At 41.8% G+C, this 24181-nt stretch overlaps 1 protein-coding gene across 4 annotated transcripts in view; it reads left to right on the top strand.

Annotated features, from left to right (window-relative positions):
• The window catches only part of LOC306814457 (protein unc-13 homolog B-like), a 198532-nt gene that overhangs the window by 147078 nt on the left and 27273 nt on the right, over nucleotides 1-24181 (top strand). For all 4 annotated transcript variants that reach the window (XM_079330523.1, XM_079330522.1, XM_079330521.1 and 1 more), the window contains 9 exons: nucleotides 955-1089; nucleotides 1832-1965; nucleotides 2856-2941; nucleotides 10291-10417; nucleotides 14946-15042; nucleotides 15850-15993; nucleotides 16129-16206; nucleotides 16710-16787; nucleotides 23753-23841. In XM_079330523.1, the coding sequence (XP_079186649.1) occupies nucleotides 955-1089; nucleotides 1832-1965; nucleotides 2856-2941; nucleotides 10291-10417; nucleotides 14946-15042; nucleotides 15850-15993; nucleotides 16129-16206; nucleotides 16710-16787; nucleotides 23753-23841 (968 nt within the window). The remainder of the gene's footprint in view (nucleotides 1-954; nucleotides 1090-1831; nucleotides 1966-2855; nucleotides 2942-10290; nucleotides 10418-14945; nucleotides 15043-15849; nucleotides 15994-16128; nucleotides 16207-16709; nucleotides 16788-23752; nucleotides 23842-24181) is intronic.

Here is a 24181-nt window from a genome sequence, read left to right as displayed (position 1 = left end):
GCAATGTGTAATGAGATTATTTTATTTTCCTAATTTTTGGCTTCTAAACTTTTTCAAAAGATTACAACCTATTATTGTTGGTTAGTATGTGTCACTTAAAAATTTTTATCTTGTTAAAAAAAAATCAAATGGGTAATTTGAGCTATTCAGGAAATGCTTAAAATTTTACTCCTAAGCTCTAGTGTAAATGATGATTGAGGAGTTTATTTTAAGAGCATTCATTCAGACAGTCTGTCTGTGTTGGAACCTGGATTTATAGGAATAGTCTGAAAAGTTTAGAAGTACTGAAAATATCAAAACTGTCTGGTTATAGTTCTATTTGCAGGGTGACTATTACCTTTCTGTTTAAAGTACCTCTGCAGCATTTTTATAAGACAATGTAGCATTGAAATAGTAACATGAAAATGAAAACAATGAAAACAGCTGCAATTGCAAGAGGAGAAGGCATATAAATTGGCATGTCCCTAAGGATTCTAGTTGCTTTAAAATTCAATAAAGCTTGTGATGAAAGATGTACTTAATAGAAGTTTTTTGTAGTTAAAGGCAGATGAGTAGTCTTCATTAAGACTTTACAAATCAGATGTAAACTACTGTGCTGGTCTGTTGCATGTTCTTCCCATGCTGAGGATGATTGCCTGCAGGCTTTAACAAAGTCCTGTAAATTCAGCAGAAATTATGAGTTTGGCTCAGATTATACACATATCAAGCCACATGATTTGTCTGTTTGGGGGAATCTTCCTTGGCACATTGAGATCTCTTTTAAGCTTCAGATGGTCCTGTGGGGAGATAAGTGTTGTCACTGCTTTTTTATGCCTGGGGAGTGTGACCCATTTGTGGTTTTAGGTCACAAGTTGCTGAAAGCAGATCCACCAAGCCCTGAGGGGTTTTCAGAACTGTGATGTGTCCTTTCCATGTTTGATTTATGAACTGTGCTCTTTGTTGTTCCTGTGCCAGGTCCAAGAGCTGCAGAGTCCACCCCGAGCCAGCCAGGTGGTGAAAGACTGTGTAAAAGCTTGCCTCAACTCCACCTATGAGTACATTTTCAACAACTGTCATGAGCTGTACAGTCGGGAGTACCAGACAGATCCTGTGAGTAGCTGATAATCAGGCAGAAATCCAAATTTTCTGATTTTTTAAGATAATAACACTAATTGATACAAAAAGCCAGCACAAACAAAGTTGCATGACTTGTTATCTTGTGAATGCACAAAATTTGTAATCAATTAATGAGCACTAATTAGTAAGGGGAAGGATGATAATTGTTTTACACTAACTAATTACGATGTGTTTTGCCAGCCTCAGCAGTTATTTGTGAAAGGAAGGTTTGATGTAGCTTTGAGTGAGCAAAAGCAAATTACAGCAAATGTGGACTGATCAGGGAAGCTGTCATTAGCATATGTAAACCTCAAGCAGTGAGATTTTTCCTTGTTTTTGGGCACCTAGTATCCTGCACTGGGTTTAGAAGGTGCCTCTAGACACAAACTCTTCTCAAATGTGTGAGGTCTCCACTGGCCTCTCTGTAGTGATGCACACACAACATGTCAACATGTCACCAAGCAGGTGCCTAAAGAGCAAGTGTTTGGAATAGGCTTAGGGAAAATATTGTCTCAGCAGGTCAGCTGGAGCCTGGACTGCTCCTGGCATGGTAGATGACAAAACAGAGATTGTCTGGGTTTGATGCCACCAGTTAGCAACCTGGTTTGGCATGTTACTGTGTTTTGCATTAGATCAGACAAGTTGCCAGCAGTCATTAATGCATGGTGATCTACATTTGCCAGCTTTTTCTTTGTCCTTACATTTTATGCTGGTCTTCCAATGGCTTCCTTCTCAGAACAAAACTCAGGACCTTCCTGCCGAGGAACAGGGGCCCAGCATCAGAAACCTTGATTTCTGGCCCAAGCTCATCACTTTGATAGTTTCTATCATAGAAGAGGACAAGAATTCTTATACCCCAGTCCTGAATCAGTAAGAATCCTCCATGTCATGTATGGCTAATGCTAGTCTGTGTGTGCTCTGCTTTATTTCTTAAACTGCTTTCTATCTCTTCTGTCACTTGTGCATTTATAGAAGTACTTATCTTGTCTGTCTGTCTTTCTGTCTTATCTGTCTCTGTCTGTATAAATAACTTTTTGATTGGGATGGAAGAGTTTCAAAAGGTTCAGTTACGATGGCGTTCGAGCACAAACACCCTGATTATTACAATCCTGAACTCAGGGAGGCACCTGAAACTGGGGTGAGAGTTCTTTTGGTTTTTTCTGATGTTGAGCAGTTCAGGGGTGCACATTAATGCACACAGTAGTGCTGTGGTGCCTTACACTGTGGTTTAGGAACGTGGTGTTCAGTGCAGCACTGGGAGATTGCATTGGGTGGAGTTTGCATAGCCCTGAAAGGACCCTGAAATGGTGGATACCCCTCCTACAGTCTCACAGGGCAGAGAGAGACAGAGGTCCTACAAGGTACTCAACACTAAAACCTGGATAATACCCTAATCATCATTGATCTAACATGATAAGCAATTGCCTGTCAGCCTAATAACCCTCAAAAAGGAAAAAGAAAAAAAATGGACAGGGAAGGGGAGAAAAGTGCATTGAGATCACATTCCCAGAATGTCTCTGTGCCCCTCTTCTAGGAAAGACATGAAGGACCTCTTTTTGAGTTAAAACAAATTTTTGGGTTTACTTAATCTGTGCCATGAAATCCAGTCCATGATCTCTGATTTTCACCTGGTCCTTTACCTGGGGTGAAGGAAGCATCTCTAATGCTGAGCTTTTCAGCTTGTAGTGTAGCTCAAAGCTAAATAAAGAAGTGCCTTTTGCTTTGACACTTGCCAAAGCCTTTTCCAAATGTCCCCTCAGGTTTCCTCAGGAGCTTGCAGTTGGGAAGATCAGCGCAGAGGTGATGTGGAGTCTTTTTGCCCAGGATATGAAATATGCCATGGAAGGTAAGAGAATGTCTCACTGCTGTTAGCTGACTTACTTCTGGTCTGTTGTTCTCCATCCATTCGGTGAAAATGAGGCTTAAACTCACGAGTAATATCATTGATTGGAGCAGGGATTTCTAGTGATTTGTTTGTTTGTGCACAGCTGGTTTATGGGTCAGACGTGAGGCTGAGATCTGTGTGAGCTGTAGACCTCCATGTCAGGCTATGTTGCAGGTTGTTTATTGACATCCCAGTTGGTTTGACATCAGAAGTTCCCTTTGGCCTGGAAGTTACAATGACTTGGATCAAGAGCCAGCAGCAGCTTCATACTCCATTGTACTGTCATAGAAAGGGTTGGAGAAATTGGTGGGCTCTGGGTTGTGCCATGCTCTAGTTCACTGTCTAACCCACTGGCAGAAAGATGCTGTTAGAACAATTCCTGCTGCCGGCATCTTCATTTTGAATTTGCCTTTGCATAACTCCACCTCCTAGTAATGAAAAAGCTTTTCTGTTTCTGAAAATGAGTTAGACATGCAGAACACATCAAATGTCCAGAAAGGAATTCTGCTTGAAGTACTCTTCTGATGGTTGGTTTCTGAACTCTATTTTAGTTCTATATATTGATTTTCACCATCTTACCAACTTTTCACAAGTTTTAGAGAGCATCCAACTCCCACTGTCTCTGCAGGGTTGGGCTTTATGATCATTCATACGGTGAGACTGATAAAAATGAAGTGCCAGTGCTGTCTGTGGCATGCTAGCTGTATTTATATTCCAAACCCAAGTCAAGCTACTGCTTTTGGCCGCTCACAAAATTTTGCTCCGTCCACTTGTCCCCATTTTGATCTGCACTCACTTACAGGAGTGACAGCCAATTAGACTCTTCAGATTGCTAGGAAAGAAAAATGCTGCCAGAAAGAGAGCTGCCTGCATTTTGTTCTTCGGAAACAGTCTGTGGGGCTGCTCTGTATGTGAAAAAGATTGATTCCATTTATTTTATTAATCTCTGCCAGTGCAACAAATGTCGAGACTGTGCTGTGGGGGGACACTCTTTGCCAAGTGTAGGCTTGAATCTGTTAGGCTGCAGGGCTGGATGAAATATTCTCAGTTTTGTGTTAAGAACTGTTTTTGTATGCTTGCACCCCAAAGTGCGTTTGTCTTGTGAGGTCAAGCTCATGTAAGAACAGACACTGGGAAGAAGGACTGTGACCTACTGACTATGTTGCAGAGTCTCTTTTATGGTGATTGTAACTGCTTGCTCATGTGTTAGAGATAACACATGGTGATAATTTCATGTACTCTTTCTCTAGAAACTGTTTGCTCCTGTAAACCATTTTAGCTCGCCTTTCAATTTTGTCCTTATTTATGTAGGAGGGATGGAGCACCTCTCCTATGAAGAAAGACTGAGAGAATTGCATTTGTTCAGTCTTTGGGGTGACCTCACTGGGGGATACCTGATGGGAGCCTATAAGAACAATGGAGAGGAGCTTTTTAACAAGAGTGACAGGACAAGGGGGAATGGCTTCAAACTGATAAAGAATATGTTGAAATTAGGTACTAGGAAAAAATTCTTCGCTGTGAGGATGGTAAGGCACTGACACAGGTTGCCCAGAGCAGCTGTGGATGCCCCATCCCTGGCAGTGCTCAGGGACAGGCTGCATGGGGCTTGGAGTAACCTGGTCTAAGTGGAAGGTGTCCCTGCCTGTCACAGGGGAGTTGAAGTGAGATGATCTCTATAGTCCCTTCCAACCCACTCTATGGTTCTTTCTACTCCTGTGTACTCTCCTTTGGGAATTTATAATGAATTTGCTCTCCTACATGTTAAAAGCACCCTAAATTCCTCATTTATCTGCAGCAGTGAGAATTGTGTGTCTCCAGATCTAGTTGCTCATCTTCCCTTTCCCTGTTGCGTCCTGCATCCTGTATCCTGTAAAAAGGTTGCAGATGACTGTCAAAGGGGACATGAATAATTTTTTTTTTTGCTTTATTTGATTACCAGTGCCCAGATTAGCTTGGTCTCCCAGGTTCTCTCTGTGTCTCATACCATGTCCCCACTGATGACTCTGGGCTTATTTTACCTTTTCCTGACATCCTTCAGGTCGCTTGTGAGCTTCTTAAGACAAGCATTGGTACCACCCATGAGTTCCTCAGTGCATAGTAAATACTTGCGGAAAAGAGCAAAACATTCTTCAAAATATTTTTTGGTGGCAAAAAATTTATACAAATGCAGCTGGTGGACAGGGATTTTGCATTTTGAACAAAAATTTAAAAACTGTCTGGTTATTTATTTGCAGTCAAACTGTTGAAGTTCTGCAGGAGGGTTGAACAGTGATAGAATCTCTGTTAGGATGTGTCTCTTCCAAATATATATTCAAGAAATGCTTAGGGTGCAGAATTCTATTTGAGGCAAGTGTGATTCCTCACACTACTTTGCTCTCCAGAAACTTGTGAAGATAACCTTTAGAACAAGCTCTACAATAATTCAATTACAGGCCTTACTACATATATTTTAAATACAGATGATTGCATTAGCTCTCTGCATTTTTTTTTTTTAACTAGGGGAAAAGGGATTAAAGGAAACTGATTAAATGATGTGTAGGATGATAATTAGATTTGCCAGCCTCAGCTCTTGGCTCTGTCATTTCTCAGGTTCAGTTGCTGGTTTTTCTACCAGTTAACCCACACCAAGAGTTTCATATTCCTTTTCCCAGTTTGTGGCATAATCCCTTGGTGCATTTCTTGTCTGCTCTGAGATCATGAGCTCTCTGCAACAAAAGCTTATCTATTTTTTGGAGATACGTGCACATGAGCACAGAGTGTAATATTTGTCCCTAATTTTCTTCTTGGTGTTTTCCCTTATGTTCTGTTCCTAAGTTCTGGATAACATGAGTTCATTCACCTCACCAAGTGGTAAGTTCATGCTCCTTGAAGGAGCTTGTAGCTGTGAGTAGACAAAGACTTTCATCTTTTACCCATAGTTTTAGCACTTTGGATGTAGTGTGCAACACTAGCTTTAGTGTTCTCTAGTTTTTATGCCACCAGAAAAAAGACTTGCAAAGAAGACTTGAAAGGCCATACTGCTACTGTAGAAATGGAAGGCATGTGCTGTAAGGAGACTTTGGAATAGAAAGAGTTTAGACCTGTGAAACTGCCCCCTCCTTCCTTCCAACCTAATGGTTCCACACTGCTCTCCAGTAGGCAGTGTGGAAGAGACTTGGGAGGCATAATTGGGAGATGGCTTCTCTCAACTGGAAAGCAGTGCCTCAGTTGTTTTCCTTTTTCCCCATTGTGCCTCTCCCAGCTGGAGCTTACCCCCATGTGCACTTTGTAGCCTGTTCAGGATAATGCATAAATCCTAATTTGTACCTAGAATGTTAAGGACTTCAGATCCAGAATTCATGCCATGCTATGGATGCTGCAGCAATGTGTCCTTTGGGCACCTTCTGAAGAGCTAGATTGCTATTGTGTAAAATGTTGAATCACAAAAATGGAGCACTATTCTCTGTATAAATCAGCAGCTGGTAGCAGTAGTCACAGCAGCAGTGTTTGCTGGATCTTACGCCTTTGTCTGTCAAAAGGAGACTCAGTGTCTGAGACACAGCACAAGCTCCAGCATCTACTCCAGTTGTTTTCTCTCTCCCTCAAAGCAGTGAGTACTCAAGGCACCAGGCACAGCAGACCCAGCACATCCCTGCTTGCTGTGTCTTTGAGAAGTGTCCCTTGTTCCCCATCAGCCCAAGAGTAAAGCAGGTCAGATACAGATGTCCCTGGAGTCACTGTAGGGTAGAGGATGATTTTCCAAGCCATACAGTAGACTCCACCCTGGGACACTGCCTGGTGCTCAAGCAGCTGGATTGCCTCTCTGTTAGCACACTGGCTGTAGATAGTAGTTTTCTCACTGTTCACCCTGAAACCCCTGTCTCCCAGAAAGCACAAACACCCTGAGCAAAGAGGCTTCTGCTCTTCCTTTGCTAGGAGCACCTTAAAAGAAAATCAACATCATCCTTGACAGCAGCATTTCATCTTAGTTTGGACACATCAGTATTAGGAGAGCTGCAAATTGGAAACATTTCTGATAGGAAAAGAGACTGAATAGAATTGGCAGGCAGGATTGAAATAAATCATTCTGCCACTTTCTCACTTCTAATAAGGAGAAGGGGATCAGAGGCACACACAGATGCCAGCTATCTACAGTGTTGACACTTCAACAGCCCTGGTACCTTTGAGAGTTTCTTTACAAAAATTTGGCATAGTTTGCTGGAAGTTAACCCATGAAAATAACAATGAATTAAAAATAACTGTGATTGGAGAGTGTGGTAGAAGTCCTGTTTGCTGCCTAAAAAGGAGAACTGGACATAATACTAGAGAGTGTGGTAGCAGTTCCCTATTAATGTCTTAATAATATGGCCTTGGTGATTCCAAAGGTTTTCTCTGTAGGAGGCTGTTTGCAGCTGAAATCTGCTAAGGAAGTGTGAGAGACTTACAGAACTCTGTGGTCTTTTCAGGATAAAACACAGCAGTTGCTGCACAGTATCTGTATGCTGTTCTGCTGCTGCTGCTGCTAAACTCCTTAAAAGCCAGCAGGTTATGAAGCAAAACAGGAATGTTCTAAGACTGATGGCTGCCAGGATCTTCACTTTAGTTTTTCTAAAATGGGTATTCAGTGTATGCCTCTGACAGATGTGTTTCCATGTGTTTCCACCTTCAAGTGGTCTTAACATACCCACTTAGAAGGGAAGCAACTGATCAAAACTATGTGGGGTCCATTGAAGAGGGAAGGGTAGGTGATGCAAGCTGGGGATGAGGGGGTTTGGGTCTTTGTTGGCTTTCTTTGTTGTCCAGAATATTTGAGCTGTTCGTTCTTGTCTTTCCTCTGTCACAAGCCCCTCCTTTCTTTCGAATACGTAAAGTTCTCTTTTATGGCGGTAAGACCTCTCCTTTCTTTTAGTTTCCTGTGTTTTATCCCTTAGTGTCAAGTGTCTCCTTTAGTGCCTAGGTGACCAGGTAGTCCTAGTAGCTGTGCTTGGGTTAATAATTCTGTGGCTGCTTTGCATCTTCTTCTTCTTTTGCAACTTAGATGTATTTTAGGTGTCCTAGAAAACAGGAAGAAGCTTGGATTGCTTGCTTTTAGTGCATTGTTTAGTTTTGAGGAGCTAAATCTGATTTAAGTCCTTTTTACATCCAAGTCAGACCTTTCCTTGGCAGGAACAGCATTTTCCACGTGTGGGAGCAGCAGCTGGCAGCAGCACACGTCTGAGTTAATGAAGTTATAATTGTCCATCGGTTTCCTCACTCACAGGGAGTAGAGCAGGCACAGTTATTGCTCTGTTTGTTTCCAGTTTTAGATCTGCAGAGGGAGTTCTCATTTTCTTCTGCCATTGCTTGAGGGATAGCAGAAGGTCAGCAGTTCAGACACCGAGTATACTCCTGCTTTCTTAGTTCTCAAGAAAGATATGAGGTTATTAATGTAAAACAGGAATGGACTTTACACGGTTCCCTGTGGAGTGAAATGGACCATAGTACATGTAATTTGTCCATTGAACCATCACCCCTGAGGATTGTCTCTCAGATATTGGGCATTTTAATCTCTTTAAAACAAAGATTGGGTTTTTCTTTTTTCTTTCATTCTTTTTCTTTTTCTTTTTTTTTTTTTTTTTTTTTTTTTTGAGATTGTGTCTGTGTGGGTCTGTGACACATGAACAAGAAGGAAGTGTGTATTACACTGCTACAAAAGCTTGCAAGCAAACCAGTGGAATATTGAACTACTTGCAGTTGACAAGGTTATGGAAAAATTTTGTATGAAGATTACTCTGGATTTTGTGTTTTCAGTTGGATAATTCACACTTGATTTGGACTTTATTCTTGTGCATGTTGATGAGGGTTCAGGAGAGATGTGGAAGTTTCTCAATGTTTTGAATTAGTTGCAAGAATTCACATTTACCTGAAAATAGATAATGTTGTAAGATAAGCATGCCTATCAGTTAATAAGCCATTCAAAGTTGAGAAAACACAGCTGAAAGCTATCTGCACATGAACAGTGATGCCCTTGGAAAATTAGATCAGTGATGAGGTTTCCACGTTAAAGGTAGAAGGAAGAGTCTAAAGTCAAATACTGGGATGAAAATCTGAGACTAAGCCAAAATCATGTATGTTTTAGTATAATATCTCACATTGTAGACAAGGACTAGCAGCTTGCTGTAATGCTAGAGGGAGCAAAGAAGCTTGGCACGAAGTGTATTCCTGCTATGAAGCTTGGCAGAAGACAGAGATGGATACAGATAGGAGGCACTGGGAGCAGGAGTGCAGAATTGATCACCTGATGATGCAGGGTCACAGTGCAGGCAAAAAACAGCTGCTGAGTCCTCTTATCATGAAAAAGTAATCAATTTTAATCTCTTCAAGGAAGATTTTGAAGAAAAGCAGTGCAGTAGAAGGATCTGCCTGCATAAACACATGAGTGGTGGCTTGGGAAAAAGTGTTGAGTTGGTTTTGGGAGAATTTAGCAAGTCTTTTAAATACATAATTGTGGGCTGATCAGAGGTGGGAGTCAGTTGCTGAAAGATGGTAGTGTGGATGTAGGCTGTGAAGGGCCTTGAGAGTGAAGACATGGACCATACATTTCTCCTGATAAGGAAGGGGAGCAGTGGTGTGTGGAGATGATCTCTGCAGGAACATAGGTCTGATTATGGCCAGTGCTTTACTGGTGTAGGTGTGTGGGAAGAGTTCTGTTGTGAAGGTATGGGCATTGTACAGGGAGAAATTGCATTTTCTCAGCATTGTCTGGGCACAAAAACATAAAGAAACTTGGCAGGAGGGAGAGGCTCAGCAGCAGACCCTGCTTTGGGGAAGAGAAACACTAATTTTGCCAAGCGGGAGCAGGAAAGGCTCCAGTTCCTGTGTAGCTCGTTTGATCTTGCTTGAGTCACACTGTCAGACTCTTGGTGCTTTCTACTCTTGTCTCACAGTGAATGCAGTGTAACATGTTGGTATTGCCTTTGTTTATATCCAAGAATGAACAGATTTGTTCGCCTTGATTTTTCCCCTGCAAAGATGGAGTCTCAACTGTGATATGTTAAATGAAAAGGCCATGAGAGATTGCTCTGCTTTTATTGCTTTGACAACAAAAAAGTGTTCAACAAATGGAAGTATTAATTAGAGCTACAGAAAAATACTCCAGAGCCCCAATGGTCCCAACCTCCAAGAACTCCTGCCAGCTGCCAAAATCCTGTGTTGTGAAGATTTTGCAGCTCTGTAGATGCTTCATTCTCAACCCCTGCATTCTGCAGACATGCTTCATAAGTCCTTCCCGTGCCTGGTGTGGTGATGGGGGTGAATTCAGACCTAACTGCTTTTTTTACTCTTACTTACAGAGCATGAGAAGCACAGACTGTGTAAAAGTGCAGACTATATGAATTTACACTTCAAAGTGAAGTGGCTGTACAACGAATACGTTCGTGATCTGCCTGCCTTCAAGGGAAAAGTGCCTGAATATCCAGCGTGAGTGTTCTGTGTCTCCTGTAGTAAATCCCCACTATCTGCTTCCTTTTGTTACCTTGGCAGTAGGGTAGCCTCCTGTGGCTTCTTTCAAGATGCATCATTTCTTACCTCTCAGTTTTCTGTGTTTATGTGCCTGTTTGTCCCCTCTGGTGTTCCCCTCACCCAACTCAGTCCATTATTGTACAGTATCTCCCAACATTTGCAGAGCTTAGCAATGCCATAGACAGACTTTAAGCTACCCTGCCTGCTGTGTAGGCAGTTCTTGAATAGAAGATGTGTGCCTACAGATAGGCTTTATGTATATATTCTGTACATGGATGTCATATGCAGACACACACAACAGGAGTTGTAAGTAAAGATAATGTTTTCTCTTTCTCAGTAAGACTGGGTGGCTTAGTTGGAAGCATCAGATAAGCTGTTGCTCTTGAGCTCTAAGCAATTATTTGCAATTCCTGACTTTAGAAGAGCAACAATAAATTTTAGACCTGGAGAAGGTGTATGAGACCAAAAGGTTGTGAGAAGGTGTATGAGACCAAAAGGTTGTGAGAAGGTGTGTTTGAGGAACCTGGAGATAATGCTGTCAGACTGTTACTTTTGTGCTTCACTGTTACTCCTCCACTGGGTTTTGGGGATTTAACATACACTGTCCTTTTCACCCCCTCAAAATCTTTCTTCCTTCAGTTTGAGCTTGTTGTAGGCTGCAGTGTATTAGAGAATAAATTGTTCCTGCTTTCCAAGAGTAAGATGCTTTGCTCATGCTTCTTTATGGTCTTCCACTAGTTCTTGTTTGTTCCTTGCTTTCCTTGTAAATAAGGTTTACTGACCTCTTTCCAGACAATTTGTGTCTGAATGTAACACTTGGCCTTAAATATTGATGTTTCATCTAGACCTTGCCATGCATTGCCTTCCAGGCAGTGCTGCTGTTCTCATGTGCTGTGTTGGCAGCAACCTTTTATCTTTTTTCTTCTATTCAGAGATATTGCTGACTGGTGGTGCTCCCAGTGGGTCCCTGGCTGGTCTGCAGGCACCCTCAGCGTTGCTATTCCCACCTTGTACATGACTGTTCTGTGCTGTCTAAATGCAGCACTTAGCCCCTCTTGACAAACACATTTTTCCTGGACTGTGTTTCTAGTTTGGCACTTTGAATTCTCTTGCCATGCTGTTGTGCATGCAGTCCCTCAAGCCTGGTGCTAGCTGCATACTAATCAGACTTGAGCCAGTTGGGCATAATTGCTCAGTGTGGGCTGTGGGCCTGATTAAGAAATCAGGTCAGCAAGAGGCATGAGATGCTCAGTGAGCAGGGTGCTAGAGTGACAGTCTCAGAAGCCCCATTCTCTTTGCTGTGCCTCTGAGTCAGGGCAGTTTCATGCAAGCCATCAGATATTCTTAATCTCTTTTCTTCTCCTGTGTAATCAGGATAATGATGCTCGGTTTTGTTCTGTGGTCTGTTCTGCTCTGCTGGCCTTTGTGGTACAGCTTTCGTGCTCATGTGTATTTGCAGCCCCTGGCTTTGTTTTTTCACCCTCCTATTTCAGTGCAATAGCCACATTGTCAGACACAGGTGATGTTTATCTCAGCCGTAACCTTCACCTGTCACAAAATATCCCCTCGATATGAATTGTCTTTTGATTTGTTTCATCACAAGTATTTTTAGCCTCAGAACTTCTTTAAACGAAAGACTCCATGCATCAGGTTTGCACATTGGTAAACTCCTTAGATGAAACTAAATTGCTGGTTGGGCTGGCTGTCTGCTTGTCAGGCAAAAGGCTATCCACAAATTCACTCTTCCAGGTTATAAACTCTGACAAGCCATGTTCCTGGTAGTCTTGAGATATGACTGAACAAAGTGCAGAGTCCAAAGTATTGAAGATGAATTTTGTACTCCCTTGATTTTCTGAAACTCAGAAACATTTTCTGAAATGGAAGTAACTGTGTAACTGGGAGTGAGTCTTCAAAACTTCTCCTCTGCCAGCTAAAAGCTGTGAGGTGTCAGTTCCTGAAAAACTCCAGCTTTTTAGGTGTGTAAATGCATGTTCTATGCTTTGTTTAAATACTGATCTGAGCATACAGGTAGCATTGTAGCTGTACTGGAGCCTACCTCCCCTCTGGTGGAGAAAGATACTCCTTCCTTTGAGATCCTGTCAGCTTACTCTGGCTCTATTCATCAAACACAGTGTTTATTCTTTTATTCATTGGAACCCTGCCTGCCTTCTTGCCTTGGCTTTTGCCAAGGCACCGAGATTGTTCCTTAGATAGCCACAGCAAATGAACAAGATTAATTCACCTGCAGAGTGTGACCCTGAGGGAGCCAGGCTCATGGCCAAGCTGAAGTGGTAGCCTTTTGTGTTGCCTCACTATTGTGCAGCCAACGGAGGTGAACTGACATTTAGTCCTGAAGCGCCGCTGCTTTTCCCAGCAGGCAGGACTGAAGTGCACTCTGTGCAGACCTTGTTTGGTGAGTTTGGCTGTGCCATCTGAGCCAGGCTGTGCTGACCCCTGTGAGCACAGAATGTCTCTGAAGCAGCACTGAGAGCTGCTGCGTGTGTGCTGGTGTGTGAGTCATTACAGCGTTTGCTTCCTGACCGATAATTGAAGCAGATGAGGGAGAAGATATTTGCCATATAGCAACATTTTGAAGCTATTTCTGCATGAAATCAGATTATTTTTTATTCATTTCTGGGCTAGATAATTTTGCATATTGTTATGGCTATGTTGCCTTTGTAGTGCTCACAGTCCCCCTGACTTGCTCAGCTGCCCAAGACTTCATTGATAGTAAAATATTGTAAGAGGTATTTGGCCTAAGATAGTTCTAGGTTTGTGTTACAGCTGAAAGCATAGTTTGGCCCTGAATGTACACCTGGACTGGAACTATTTATAAATTATTTACATCTCTCAGAATTTTCTGTCAGCCAAAGGACAAAATTGAGGCTGGCTTTGGAGATGTACTTACAGAATTTCCTGATCTAAGTGGTTCATTCAACGTTCAGAGTAAACCTCTTCCTGAAGGTAATGCTTTTTTTTATGAGAGGAGGGGCAAATACACCACTCCCACCCACCCAGCCATTTTCTCTGCCATCTTTGCTTAGACAATTTGGCAAGACATTTAGGTCTACCTTGACGCTTGGTTTTGTGTAGCAACATATGGTATCCATAAAAATGGGCAGTGTTCTCAACAGCAAATGGCCCTTTCTTGTGAATGTGGTGCAATAACTAAGGATGAATGATAATCAGGAAGTTGCTCTCCTTCTGAGAGTGAAAACTGTGGCTTCTGGCACAAACAAGTAATCTTCCCTGCACGCTGACCTGTGACATGTGCAGCAGTCAGCAACTCACAGCCTGGGAGCTGTGAAACAGGTGGAAGATGTATAGTTACTTCCTTGTAAACTGCCTGAGTTCCTTTCTAAGGCTTAAGCTGTTTAAAATACACTATTGCTGTTTAAAAGAAAATGTTGAAAGCTTGAGAAACTTGCAGCAGACTTCAACATATGCTGACTTTTAGGAGCCTGAAGTGCCATTCAAAAGGAATTTTTCCAGAATACAGGAAGTCCATATGTCTCTGACAGTATTCCACTGTTGCTGTCTATAATAAATAGGGCTGCATAGACAGGTTGCTGTTGGCATTTTAGCACTGTGTCAGTTACAATTTCCAATATTAGCATTGATGTGCTTTATATTTCAAAGTGTAGAGATTATTTAAGGCTATCTAGTATGCTCTGCCTGTGAATTTGCTCTTGATCTCCCTCTCATGTCTGGCACATGCTTTCATGTTCTTTGCAAACTCAGCCCACAATTAGCACAATCTCTATGAACACAGCTGCCTGTGTAGAGAAGGCTGTACTCTGTTAAGCCCATATAATAATAATCTTTTGTATGGACTAAATTACACATGGATACTTCTTTCTCTTGTTTGTGAATGCTGTTGAGTAATATTTGAAATTAAGATTTGCTTCAGCTGCACCGTGTTGGCACTTCATGCAACAAACTCTAGACAGACATTTCAATAAGTCTGTAAGGGCTTTGTTACTGCTTAAACACAATAAAAACACACACACACCCCCTTTTGTACTGTGTATGTCCCTTGGAGCAGAGACAGAGGGACCAGCTGTCAGATCCCATCACTGAAGCTGCTTCTCAGCTTGCCTGTTTTCACATTGCCTGTTTGGTACACCCAAGTGAGCAGCAGGACAGGTGCCTGTGGGTGTGGAGGTCTTCCTTGTGCTCTCTGGCACGTGGATGGAAGGGAAAAAAATGACAAAGTGTTTTGAGGTGAAGTGAAGCTAAAGGTGGCTCTCAAGGGGGGTAAAGGGGAAGGTACCAAGAAAAGACAGGAAGAAGGACAAAATCGGGTCATAACCAGCCCAAGTGATGGTCCTGGCACTGTTAGCTTGTGTAGAAGTGCAGGTGTCTTTGGGAACTTGGGCTGCACACAAGGACAGCAGTATTCAGACATCTGACAGCTTTCACAAGGCTTGCTGGGGTTGGGGTGCTCCGTTTCCTGCTGTGACTTGCTGCCTTTGCTCCCCTGCAGGTGGTTTGAGCAGTTTGTGATGCAGTGGCTGGACGAAAATGAAGATGTTTCCTTAGATTTCCTGCATGGTGCTCTGGAGAGAGATAAAAAAGATGGGGTATGTAGGTCACTCTGAGTGCATGATTTGGTGCTACATCATTCAGTGCACAGAACCAAATAAAGCACTATAAATTCAGCTGTCTTACAAATGGAGGATGTGGTCCTTTTCGCTTGCTAAACAAGTGAGAAACTCATTTATTTTAGTACTTTACAGGTCACAGAGAACTTCTTAATAGCAAGGTGCATATTATTCATTTTTGTCTGTTCTACTGCTGTTAATCTGTCAGCCAGTGGCTTGGCGCTCTCTCGACTGTCTCCGTTTGGGAGAAGTAATTGAAATTGAAAATTGAGGCACTTTGCATGTACTTAGTCATGCAATGAGAATGTGACCTTAATCCACTGACAGACAAATCTTACTCTTAATTTGCTGAGTATTGCCACTGGAGAGAAGAGCTTTCCTGTTATTCAGTGACTGTTGGCACTGTAGTCTGTGATATTCATGCAACATTCTGTTTAAAAGCTAAATCTAAAAAAAAAAAAAAATTAAAATAGCTCTTTACTCTCTCCTTCTTCCCTCATTAACTGACAGGCAAACCATGCATTGCATTAAGGATCTCAACATCATGGTACATTTCCCTGGTGCTTGTCATGATCATAGCTAGTGAGGGACACTAAATTTTGTAATCCAACCAAAAAAGGCTATTTATCTCTTCTAGGCCTTTTGAAGAGTTTTTGACTGATTCTGAGAAAGATGTAGGTTTTGGTAAAGTCACCCTGTTTCAATGTGACAGATGATGGAAATGCCCATGGGTGGGTATATTTCAGATCTTTCATTTGACAATGACTCTTTGTACTTCTCTTTTAGTTCCAGCAAACATCTGAGCACGCTCTGTTCTCTTGCTCAGTGGTGGATGTGTTCACCCAGCTCAATCAGAGCTTTGAGATCATTAAGAAGCTGGAGTGCCCAGACCCTGTCATTGTTGCCCACTACAACAGGAGATTTGCTAAGGTAATACCCCCAGCATCCAGACGTTTATCTTTTCTTAGTGGAGTGTAAGACAGGATGATTTCTTTTGTTCTGCTTCCTGGAATTCTTCTGCAGTGGTAGAGGACAAGTAACAGTGCTCACATTTTGTCTTCACAGACTATTGGGAAAGTGCTGATGCAGTATGCTGACATACTCTCCAAGAGCTTTGAGTCCTACTGTTCCAAGGAAAAACTGGTGAGTTATGTTGAGCTTCTTTTTTCCCCCAAAGAATCATGTAATTGCCCTAATGAAACCAGTCTCACATTGCACCTGGCCATGGTGGTGATGTAAATATTTTTGGTGTTGCTTTTATCATCACTTGGATGCTTTTGAAGTTAAACTCTGGCTTGGACCTAAAACAGAAACAGCTTCCTGAAGATAATATGCAGGTCTTGGAGGCTGTCAGGTCCCCTTGTCATGTGATTTAAAATAATAAAAGTGGGCACAGATTGCTCTGTGGGTCTGGTACTTAGAGAGATCTGTTCATCTGGGTATTCCGCAACTGATCATACCTTTCAAGCTGGAGAAAAATGGATTTTTAATTTTTTTTTTTAAATATTTGAGTGCTGAAATCTGAGCATACCCTGCCTTCTGTGTAACTCTTGTATCTGGTGGTACTTGGGGAAGGGTGTTGAGGCACAAGGTCTCCCACTGGTGGCATCCTGAGCAGTAAAAGTCACCTGCTTTTGTCTATTCAGCCCTGCATCCTGATGAACAACATCCAACAACTGCGGGTGCAGCTGGAGAAGATGTTTGAAGCCATGGGTGGTAAAGAGGTAAGAAAGCTCAAAGACTGGGTGTTACTCCTCATTTTTTCTGCTGGGTTGTTTGCATCATATTGGTTCTTGAAGACTGCAGTCATGAGGAGAACCTTGTGACACTGGCACTGTAAGTGTGGGGACACAGCCATGACTGAAGGCTTCCCAACTAAATCTGTCATCAAATGCAAGGGAAAATGTTTTGGAGCACAGAATGGCGTAGGAAAGGAAAGAAAAGTTTGCCTGTTGTGCTCACATGGGTGTGGCTGGTGGAGGTCTCAGTTCTGTGGACATTGAATCATTTTATTTGGCATATAAATTTAGGACAGTGCCTGTAGTGTGAAATGTCCAAAATCTTAATACATTGCAGACATACACATGAGTTCTCTACCCGTGTTTTGAGGTATATTCAGAGGTGTCCATTTGTTATGAGATGGTAATTGTTACAGAAATAATGTTTTTCTCATCCAGGTCACTGTTTTTGTGCTGATGTAATATATGTATCTTTTTTTTTTCTCTTCCTTTCTCATTGCTTTTCAAGATTCAGGAAGATGGAGAAAAGCCTGCTGATGCTGATGTTAGGAGAAATTATTTTCAAGCACATTTTTTTTGGTTGTGTTGTGATAGAATCTGTGCTATGACCTGTGTGGCAAGAGGAAAGTCAGCTTTGCTGATGGACAGCTCAGTTTTTGCCTGTATTGCTTTTCTAAATCTTGCTTGTGCTCAGTGGCAGAATTCTGTGAAGTGGCAAGAATCTAAACAAATAGATTTGTCCATGAGGCAAGGAAAACTGTTGTCATTCTTTCACAGGTCACCTCAATACTCCCAAATTTCTGAGTCCTGCCTCAAGAACTAGCATTATATGCTTCCTGCTGTAATGGCAGCAGTAGCTAACTACTCATTTTTGGGAAAAAATAAACTTGCAATGAAATGTCTGTGAAGTGGCTTATAAAAGTTTAATGCTTGTGCATTTAATTTCCCTTAAGGAATCAATTTACTACTACTTTCTGTAGTGGTAGCCATTAAGTAGGGTTTCCCTGTATTTAAAATTGAATATATTTCCTAATACTGTATTAAATAAATGGGAAAAAAAAGGTGTTTCTTGAGGTTGTTGGCCACTTTCCCTAGACTAGATCTCTTATCTGCATTCTGCCCTTTAAAATCTTCCACAGGAGGTGTAAATAAGGTAAAAAAGGGGTAATGAACCCACTGTTTCCCCTGTACTGTGCAACCAAAAGACTGTAAGGGGAAAGAAACCCAGACAGTAAGGAGTAAAACAGGAAGAAATATGGCAAACACACTAGGAAGCTGGTTTTTGGAAGTGGATTTTTTTTTCCAATTTATTTTCAAATGGTGCTTATTGCACTTCATAGGCTGCCACTGATCACCAGAAATAAATCATGTTCTGTTAGGTGCCTGCATCATCTGCTGTCCCCAGGGGTTTCCTGCTTGGTGACTGTGTAGTACATTGCTTCTTGACTCAAAAACTGCCAGGTCTCTGTTTTGCTAGATTGAACAAGGTTTTTGTCCTAGTTTTAATAGTCTTTTGGCTGGAGATTGAACACGACAATTGGGTATCAATAAGTGAGACAACAGTTTTGACAAGAGAACTTAAAAAAATGCATCTGTGGGTTCTATCCTCCTTCAGGAAGGACAGTTCTTACTTTCTGTGGCAGATTTGTTCTATGGTCATCTATCCATGACACAGTAGCTTGCACAAAAATAAGCATTATCCTGACTACTCTATCCAAAAAAAGAACTTCCTTGGGAGAGTAAAAAACTGGCATAGTGTGCCCTGGTCTTAAACTGTTAAAGTTTTTGTGTTCTCAGAGTTATTCTTGAGAGCCAGGTACCAAATATTCCATTTTTCCTGTGACAGGTATGTTACTTGTGCCATGTGTGACTGGTCTCAGTTACTGTGTGCTTGCAGCTTCATCTGCTTCTGATTCCCAGATCCATCTCGACTGCAGCTGTAGCACTGCACAGCTCTGGGAAGCTCTGAAATATTGCTGCTATGTGGTATTCTTTGCCAGTGGGTCCAGAGCACATCCCTAGGGAAATTCAGGTCACTTACTCCCTTTTGCAGCGAGGGAAATTAAGTCACCCCACAGTGTAGTGGCATAATATGGAACAGAAGTTCTTGCCCAGTGCTATTTATTGAGATTGAGCTCCTTTAGTGCCTTTCTATACTCTCTCCTCCACCCACTGCCCCAGTGAGTTATGGTATCTTTTCCCCTCACTTCCCTTATTCTTTTCTGGACTGTAGTACTCAAAACAGGACAAAAATTGCCCAATATCTTTGGGCTTAATGTGTTGACATCATGTGGTCTGTGAACATTGCTAGTCAGAAGCAATAAGGACAGCAGCAGAGCTTTAGAGAGCTCTGTTTGGACGGATTCCCTTGGGTCAGGGCAAATAGATATATATACACACACAAATATGTAAACACACATGCATACACAGACAAGAGTACCTTAAATAAGTTTTAGGAGTTATGATTAATACTTTTATTTCCCTTCTGAGCTGTATTGATCTCATGGGATGAAAACAGTTTCATCATTGCTCAGGAGCATTCTCAGACATCCCTAAAGCATGGTTTGGAAAGTGTTTATGAGGTGGCAGATAGCATTAAAAGCATAATGAATAGTGAAAGATGACTCCTGGATAAAAACTGGGTCATGAATACCTTTAAAAACCTTTAATTCCTCTGAATGATCTTCACTGCACCAGCAGAGCAGAGATCAGCTCTCTGCTGGGATGGGCTACACACATTCAGTGCGAGTGTTTGCCTGAACTTGGCCCCTTTTATTTAATTATTCATACTTCACCTAATAAAACCTAACATGGCTTGCATTTTCTGCCCACCTCAATGGTTTTCCAAAAGATTTCAGCCTCTTGTCTATTATTTTGCTTATCTTTTCATGAGTAATGAACTCATGGCAGTGGAATGAAAAGGTGCTATACTGCATTGCACACTGCTGGAGTCTAGATGTAGTGTGAAAGACTAGTTTAAAACATTTCTACACCTTTTTCCCCAAGGGAGAGGAAGTATCCCCTGTTGTGAGGTTGTTGTGAGGAAGTTGTGAGGTGAGTATCAGAGACAAGCACTGCCTGGGGAACACAGGGAATTAGCTGCTGTGTAGCAGCATATTGTCATACAATTTTAATGCCTTTGGTTTCCAGCTAATCTTCACAATTAAAGCTTCAGGAAGCTTTCCTCTTCATGCTTAACCAAGGTTAGCCTACATTTTAAATCCTAAATTGGCCACCTGAATAACAAATTGCAGGACAGCTTAGAAACTGCCAAGACTTAAATAGGAATATTCTCAAAGGATTTGTGATATCTAGTGTTTGCTCCATTTAAGCATCCCACATGCCATAGCTAAGGCTGTCCTAATATTTGAGAAGTTGACAGCTATTGTTTGGGTTCAGTGCTCCATGTTTCTTACTCTTGAATCCTATAAGAAAGTGGGGGAGATGCCTGAAAATTCAGTGCATGTCCCTAAAGGGAGGGGTTGAATATGCTGAGCTCCCAGGGGTTGATGGAGGGAGGCAGGACAAAAAATCAGCAGCTTCAAACTGGACTCAGATGAACTCCATAACTTTTCTAAAGCTAGAATATGTTAGCAGGGCATAATTCTTTAGCTGCTGATATGCCAAATCAGACCTGATGATTTCACAAAGTCTCTGCCTTTTATAGATGGGAATTGATTAACATCTTCAGCTTTCTAGAAGGCAAGAGTCATGTCTCTCCACCTACACCACCTACAGAGAAGCCTTCCAGTTCTGGCCACTCATGCTTTGCCAGTGTGTGGAAACCAAAGAACTAATTATGTCTCCTGGAAAACTTGGAAGCCCATCACTGCAAATTCTTAGGCTCAGGGGTTCTGTTTCTTGCATGAGGAAAGGAGAAGAAGATCATCCTAAATTCAAGTTGATAGCACTTCAGTATAAATGCCACCATTCAGATTAGCAGAGGATTTGAGGTTCCAACCCTAAGTGGGTTCAGATGAGGCTTTGAGGCCCAGATTCTCTCAAAAGCCAAGTCCCAGATATTTTCAGAAAATTATCAGACTTGATTTCTCTCCTGAAATTTAAATACGGGATTAACTTTTCCATCTTTTCACCTCAGTTTCAGCATCACACATTTAGCCTCAGACACGGAGCTGTGGCTGTGCCAGTATTTCCACTGGAATTGAAACATTTGCTCAGAGATCAGAAGCCACCTCACTGTGGCTCCTGTCCCATGTTTTGCACAGAGAACTTTTCATTCTTCCTCCGAATTATCTCTCATACTCCCACAGAATGAAGATCATAAGCCTGCTGAGAAAAATGGTGTGGATGTGACATGTGGCAGTGACCCAGCTGCCTAATCCTGTTTTCTGCTATACCAGCCAGATTTATCATGCAGACCAAGTAGCATTTCCTGCTATCAGTGATAGCTGATATGCTTAAAATTCATTGACTGAGCAGCAACAGCAGCACCGTTGTGGGTTCATTTGAGCACTCTTATCAGTGCTTCACCACATTGGCCAAGTTTGTAGTTAATACCACATTCTGCAGTCCCTGTAACTGACGTGTGATTTATGTGTGGGAAACAGCAGTACACACCTACCAGCACCTTGCTAATGAACTATTATCACTCTCAGATAATTCCCCAAACTTTGCTTTTGAGCCAAAGCAGGCCGATGCCTAAGCATTAACCATAAGTAATGTGTTATGTGGAGCCCTTGTTCCCTAGCTGCAGTTGCTCTGAAAACAACAGCTTTTCTAGCATGACAGGGAACTTTGTGGATGCTGAACCAGAATGCTTGCTACCAGGGTTTGGCTTCCTGAGGATGAGGCTGGGCACCCGAAAGTTCAATCTGTGTCTTGCCAGTTGTACCCAGAGAACTGTGAGCTGATGTTCTGGAAGAATGAGAGTTCTTTACGACAGATAATGGGGCTCATCCCCTTGGCAAAACATTGTGTCAGGTGTCTCACAGTACTGGGACAACAGTGCATCTGCTGTGAGGAAAATCAATTTGCATTAAAATACAGCAGTGAGTGAAAGCTTAGAGGTAGCCAGTGAGCTCTCCAGGCCACCTCACAGTAAAATAAATCATTGATTGCACAGTTCATGAACCAGGGCAACAGGTTGTTGATCTGGACTTCAAACATCCTCTAGGCTGGGCATCTGATAGCTTATAAAGAAGTATAAGTAAATAGTAAAGAATAATTGTCTTGTGCCAAATTCTTCTGGGTTTTTTTTGGTTGCTTTTTCTTTTTTTTTTTTTTTTTTTTTCCTGACTGGAAAAAGCAGTTAGTTGAAGTGTTTTGATGAATCATGAACTGGTCCTACCTCAAACCTGTCAGAAATGGCTGAAATCAGAGGGCAGTTTGGTGCCATTAATAGCAGAGAGCAAATCAGGCATCTTCTGACTCATTGTGCCTTTACGCAGTAGGAGGAAAGGATTAATGCAGGGGCAAGAGAAACCACCACCACCAAATGCTGTTTTTATTTTGTTATCTACAAGCTTGGCTAGAATGAATGCTGATTGGCATGACATTAGCTTCCTTCTGCCGTCACAGAGCAAGAGTGTTACAAAGATAATAGGAAAAGAAATTTACTTTAATAAGGGGAAAATAATCGGAGGCAGCAATGCCTAAAGTTACAAGGCCTAAGTAATCATCGTTTGCTTGGTTGTTGGATCTTACTTTAATTACTTTTAAAATTCTGATCCAGTAGTTTCATTAGCACAGGTTCAAATGCTTAATAGAGTCAATTTTCCATGCCAGCTTACAGCAGGAAAATGAGCAGATCAGATTCCAAATCCCCTGAGGCTTGGCTTTCTCTGACAGATGCTGCAGCAATATGGAGAGGGCTTCAGCACTGATTTTAGAGGTGGGAACTCCTATCGTACTCAAATCCTGTATAAATGGATATACCATAAAAATCTAAACTGATTTTTAACCACTGTATTGGTACCTGGCTCATTTCATTCCCGATGAGATGCTCTGCCTTAGAGGAAGCTTTTTGTTTTGCAAACGTCTTGCCTGCCTGCATACACAGGCAAATCTGTTTTACTAGTTACTTTTTATGAGCAAATGATCCCAAATCATTCATCCTGTGTTGTTATGTGTACACACAGGTATGCTGATCAGAAGTAGCTCTTTTGAGGCTGGAGGGGTGACAGCAGCTGGAATACAGGACACTGTAAATCATGTTCAATTTAGAAACAAATCTTACCTTTTGACTGATAATAATGGAGGAAGCACTTCCTTACAGTATCTGCCCAGGTGTCAACAGCATTCATGTAGTGCTTGGGGAACCTGTTTTTTGTTTTTCTCTGAACACTTGTATACTAAAAGCTGTCTGGTTCCATGTGAGAGTAGAGCTATGTCTGCTCAATACCAGTAGCTAAAATTTTACTTTCCAAAAATGATCAACAAAAGTGCACAACAGCTCCTGCCATGATATTTTGGTGAGGTTTTCAAAACAGCTGGGATCCAACCTTCTGAGAGCAGTGACTGGGTCAATCTTCAATTGAAATACTTGACAGCAGGGTGGAAGGTGAAATAGCCTCTCTCAAGATCATGCATGAAATGCACAAGTAGTGACAACCAGTCTGAAAAGTCCTGTGTCCTTCTAGATTCAGAGGGATAAATTATCTGTGAAGCACAGTACTTGATGGATTCTCTGCCTAGATACACTCTTGGACACAGGGAGTTCACATTCCCTTTCTTCCTCAACTTCTCAAACATCAGGGTATAGGAGTCTGAGGAAATTACTTGCTGCTTTTTAGGCAAATACCTGCTGATGATTTCACAGCTTCTGTAGCAGCAGCAGCAGCAGGCAGTGGAGGAGAACATCCTACCTGGCAGAGTCCAGTGGGGATAGTTCACCTGCTTATTAAGTGTAGCCTCAACAGTGAAGAGAAGCACTGCTAAGGACAGCAGACTACCCTCTGGCTTCAAACTAAATGTTCTTCTTTCATCCACAGTTGGATGCAGAAGCAAGTGACCATCTCAAAGAGCTCCAGGTGAAGCTGAACAATGTTTTGGATGAGCTCAGTGCAGTGTTTGGTAACAGGTCAGTACTGTAAGGTCCTTGTCCTTGAAGCATTCCTTTCTTTTGTCTAATCTCATTTAGTCAGGTTACAAAAGAAAAGAAACTCCTGTGAACTGCATTATATTTTTCTTACTGTCCCAAATTCATGGCCTTTCAGATACAGAGACCATCTAAAGAAGTGAGAAACATTTTTAAAGTCTTTCTTTTCTGTATTTCTCTGCTTGGAAATGTAACACAGAGATCTCTCAACTGTGAAATGTATTTGAATTACACAGAGTGATTTTTTTATTTTTTTCAGTAAGTAGTGCTTGTCAGTAACAGAATTGCCTGCTCCTTTACTGCTCAAAAAGCAGTTTCCAGC

The sequence above is a fragment of the Erithacus rubecula genome (genome assembly GCF_903797595.1).
Source record: "Erithacus rubecula genome assembly, chromosome: Z".
NCBI classification, from domain to species: Eukaryota; Metazoa; Chordata; class Aves; order Passeriformes; family Muscicapidae; genus Erithacus; species Erithacus rubecula.
This window is presented reverse-complemented; position numbering and strand designations above follow the sequence as displayed.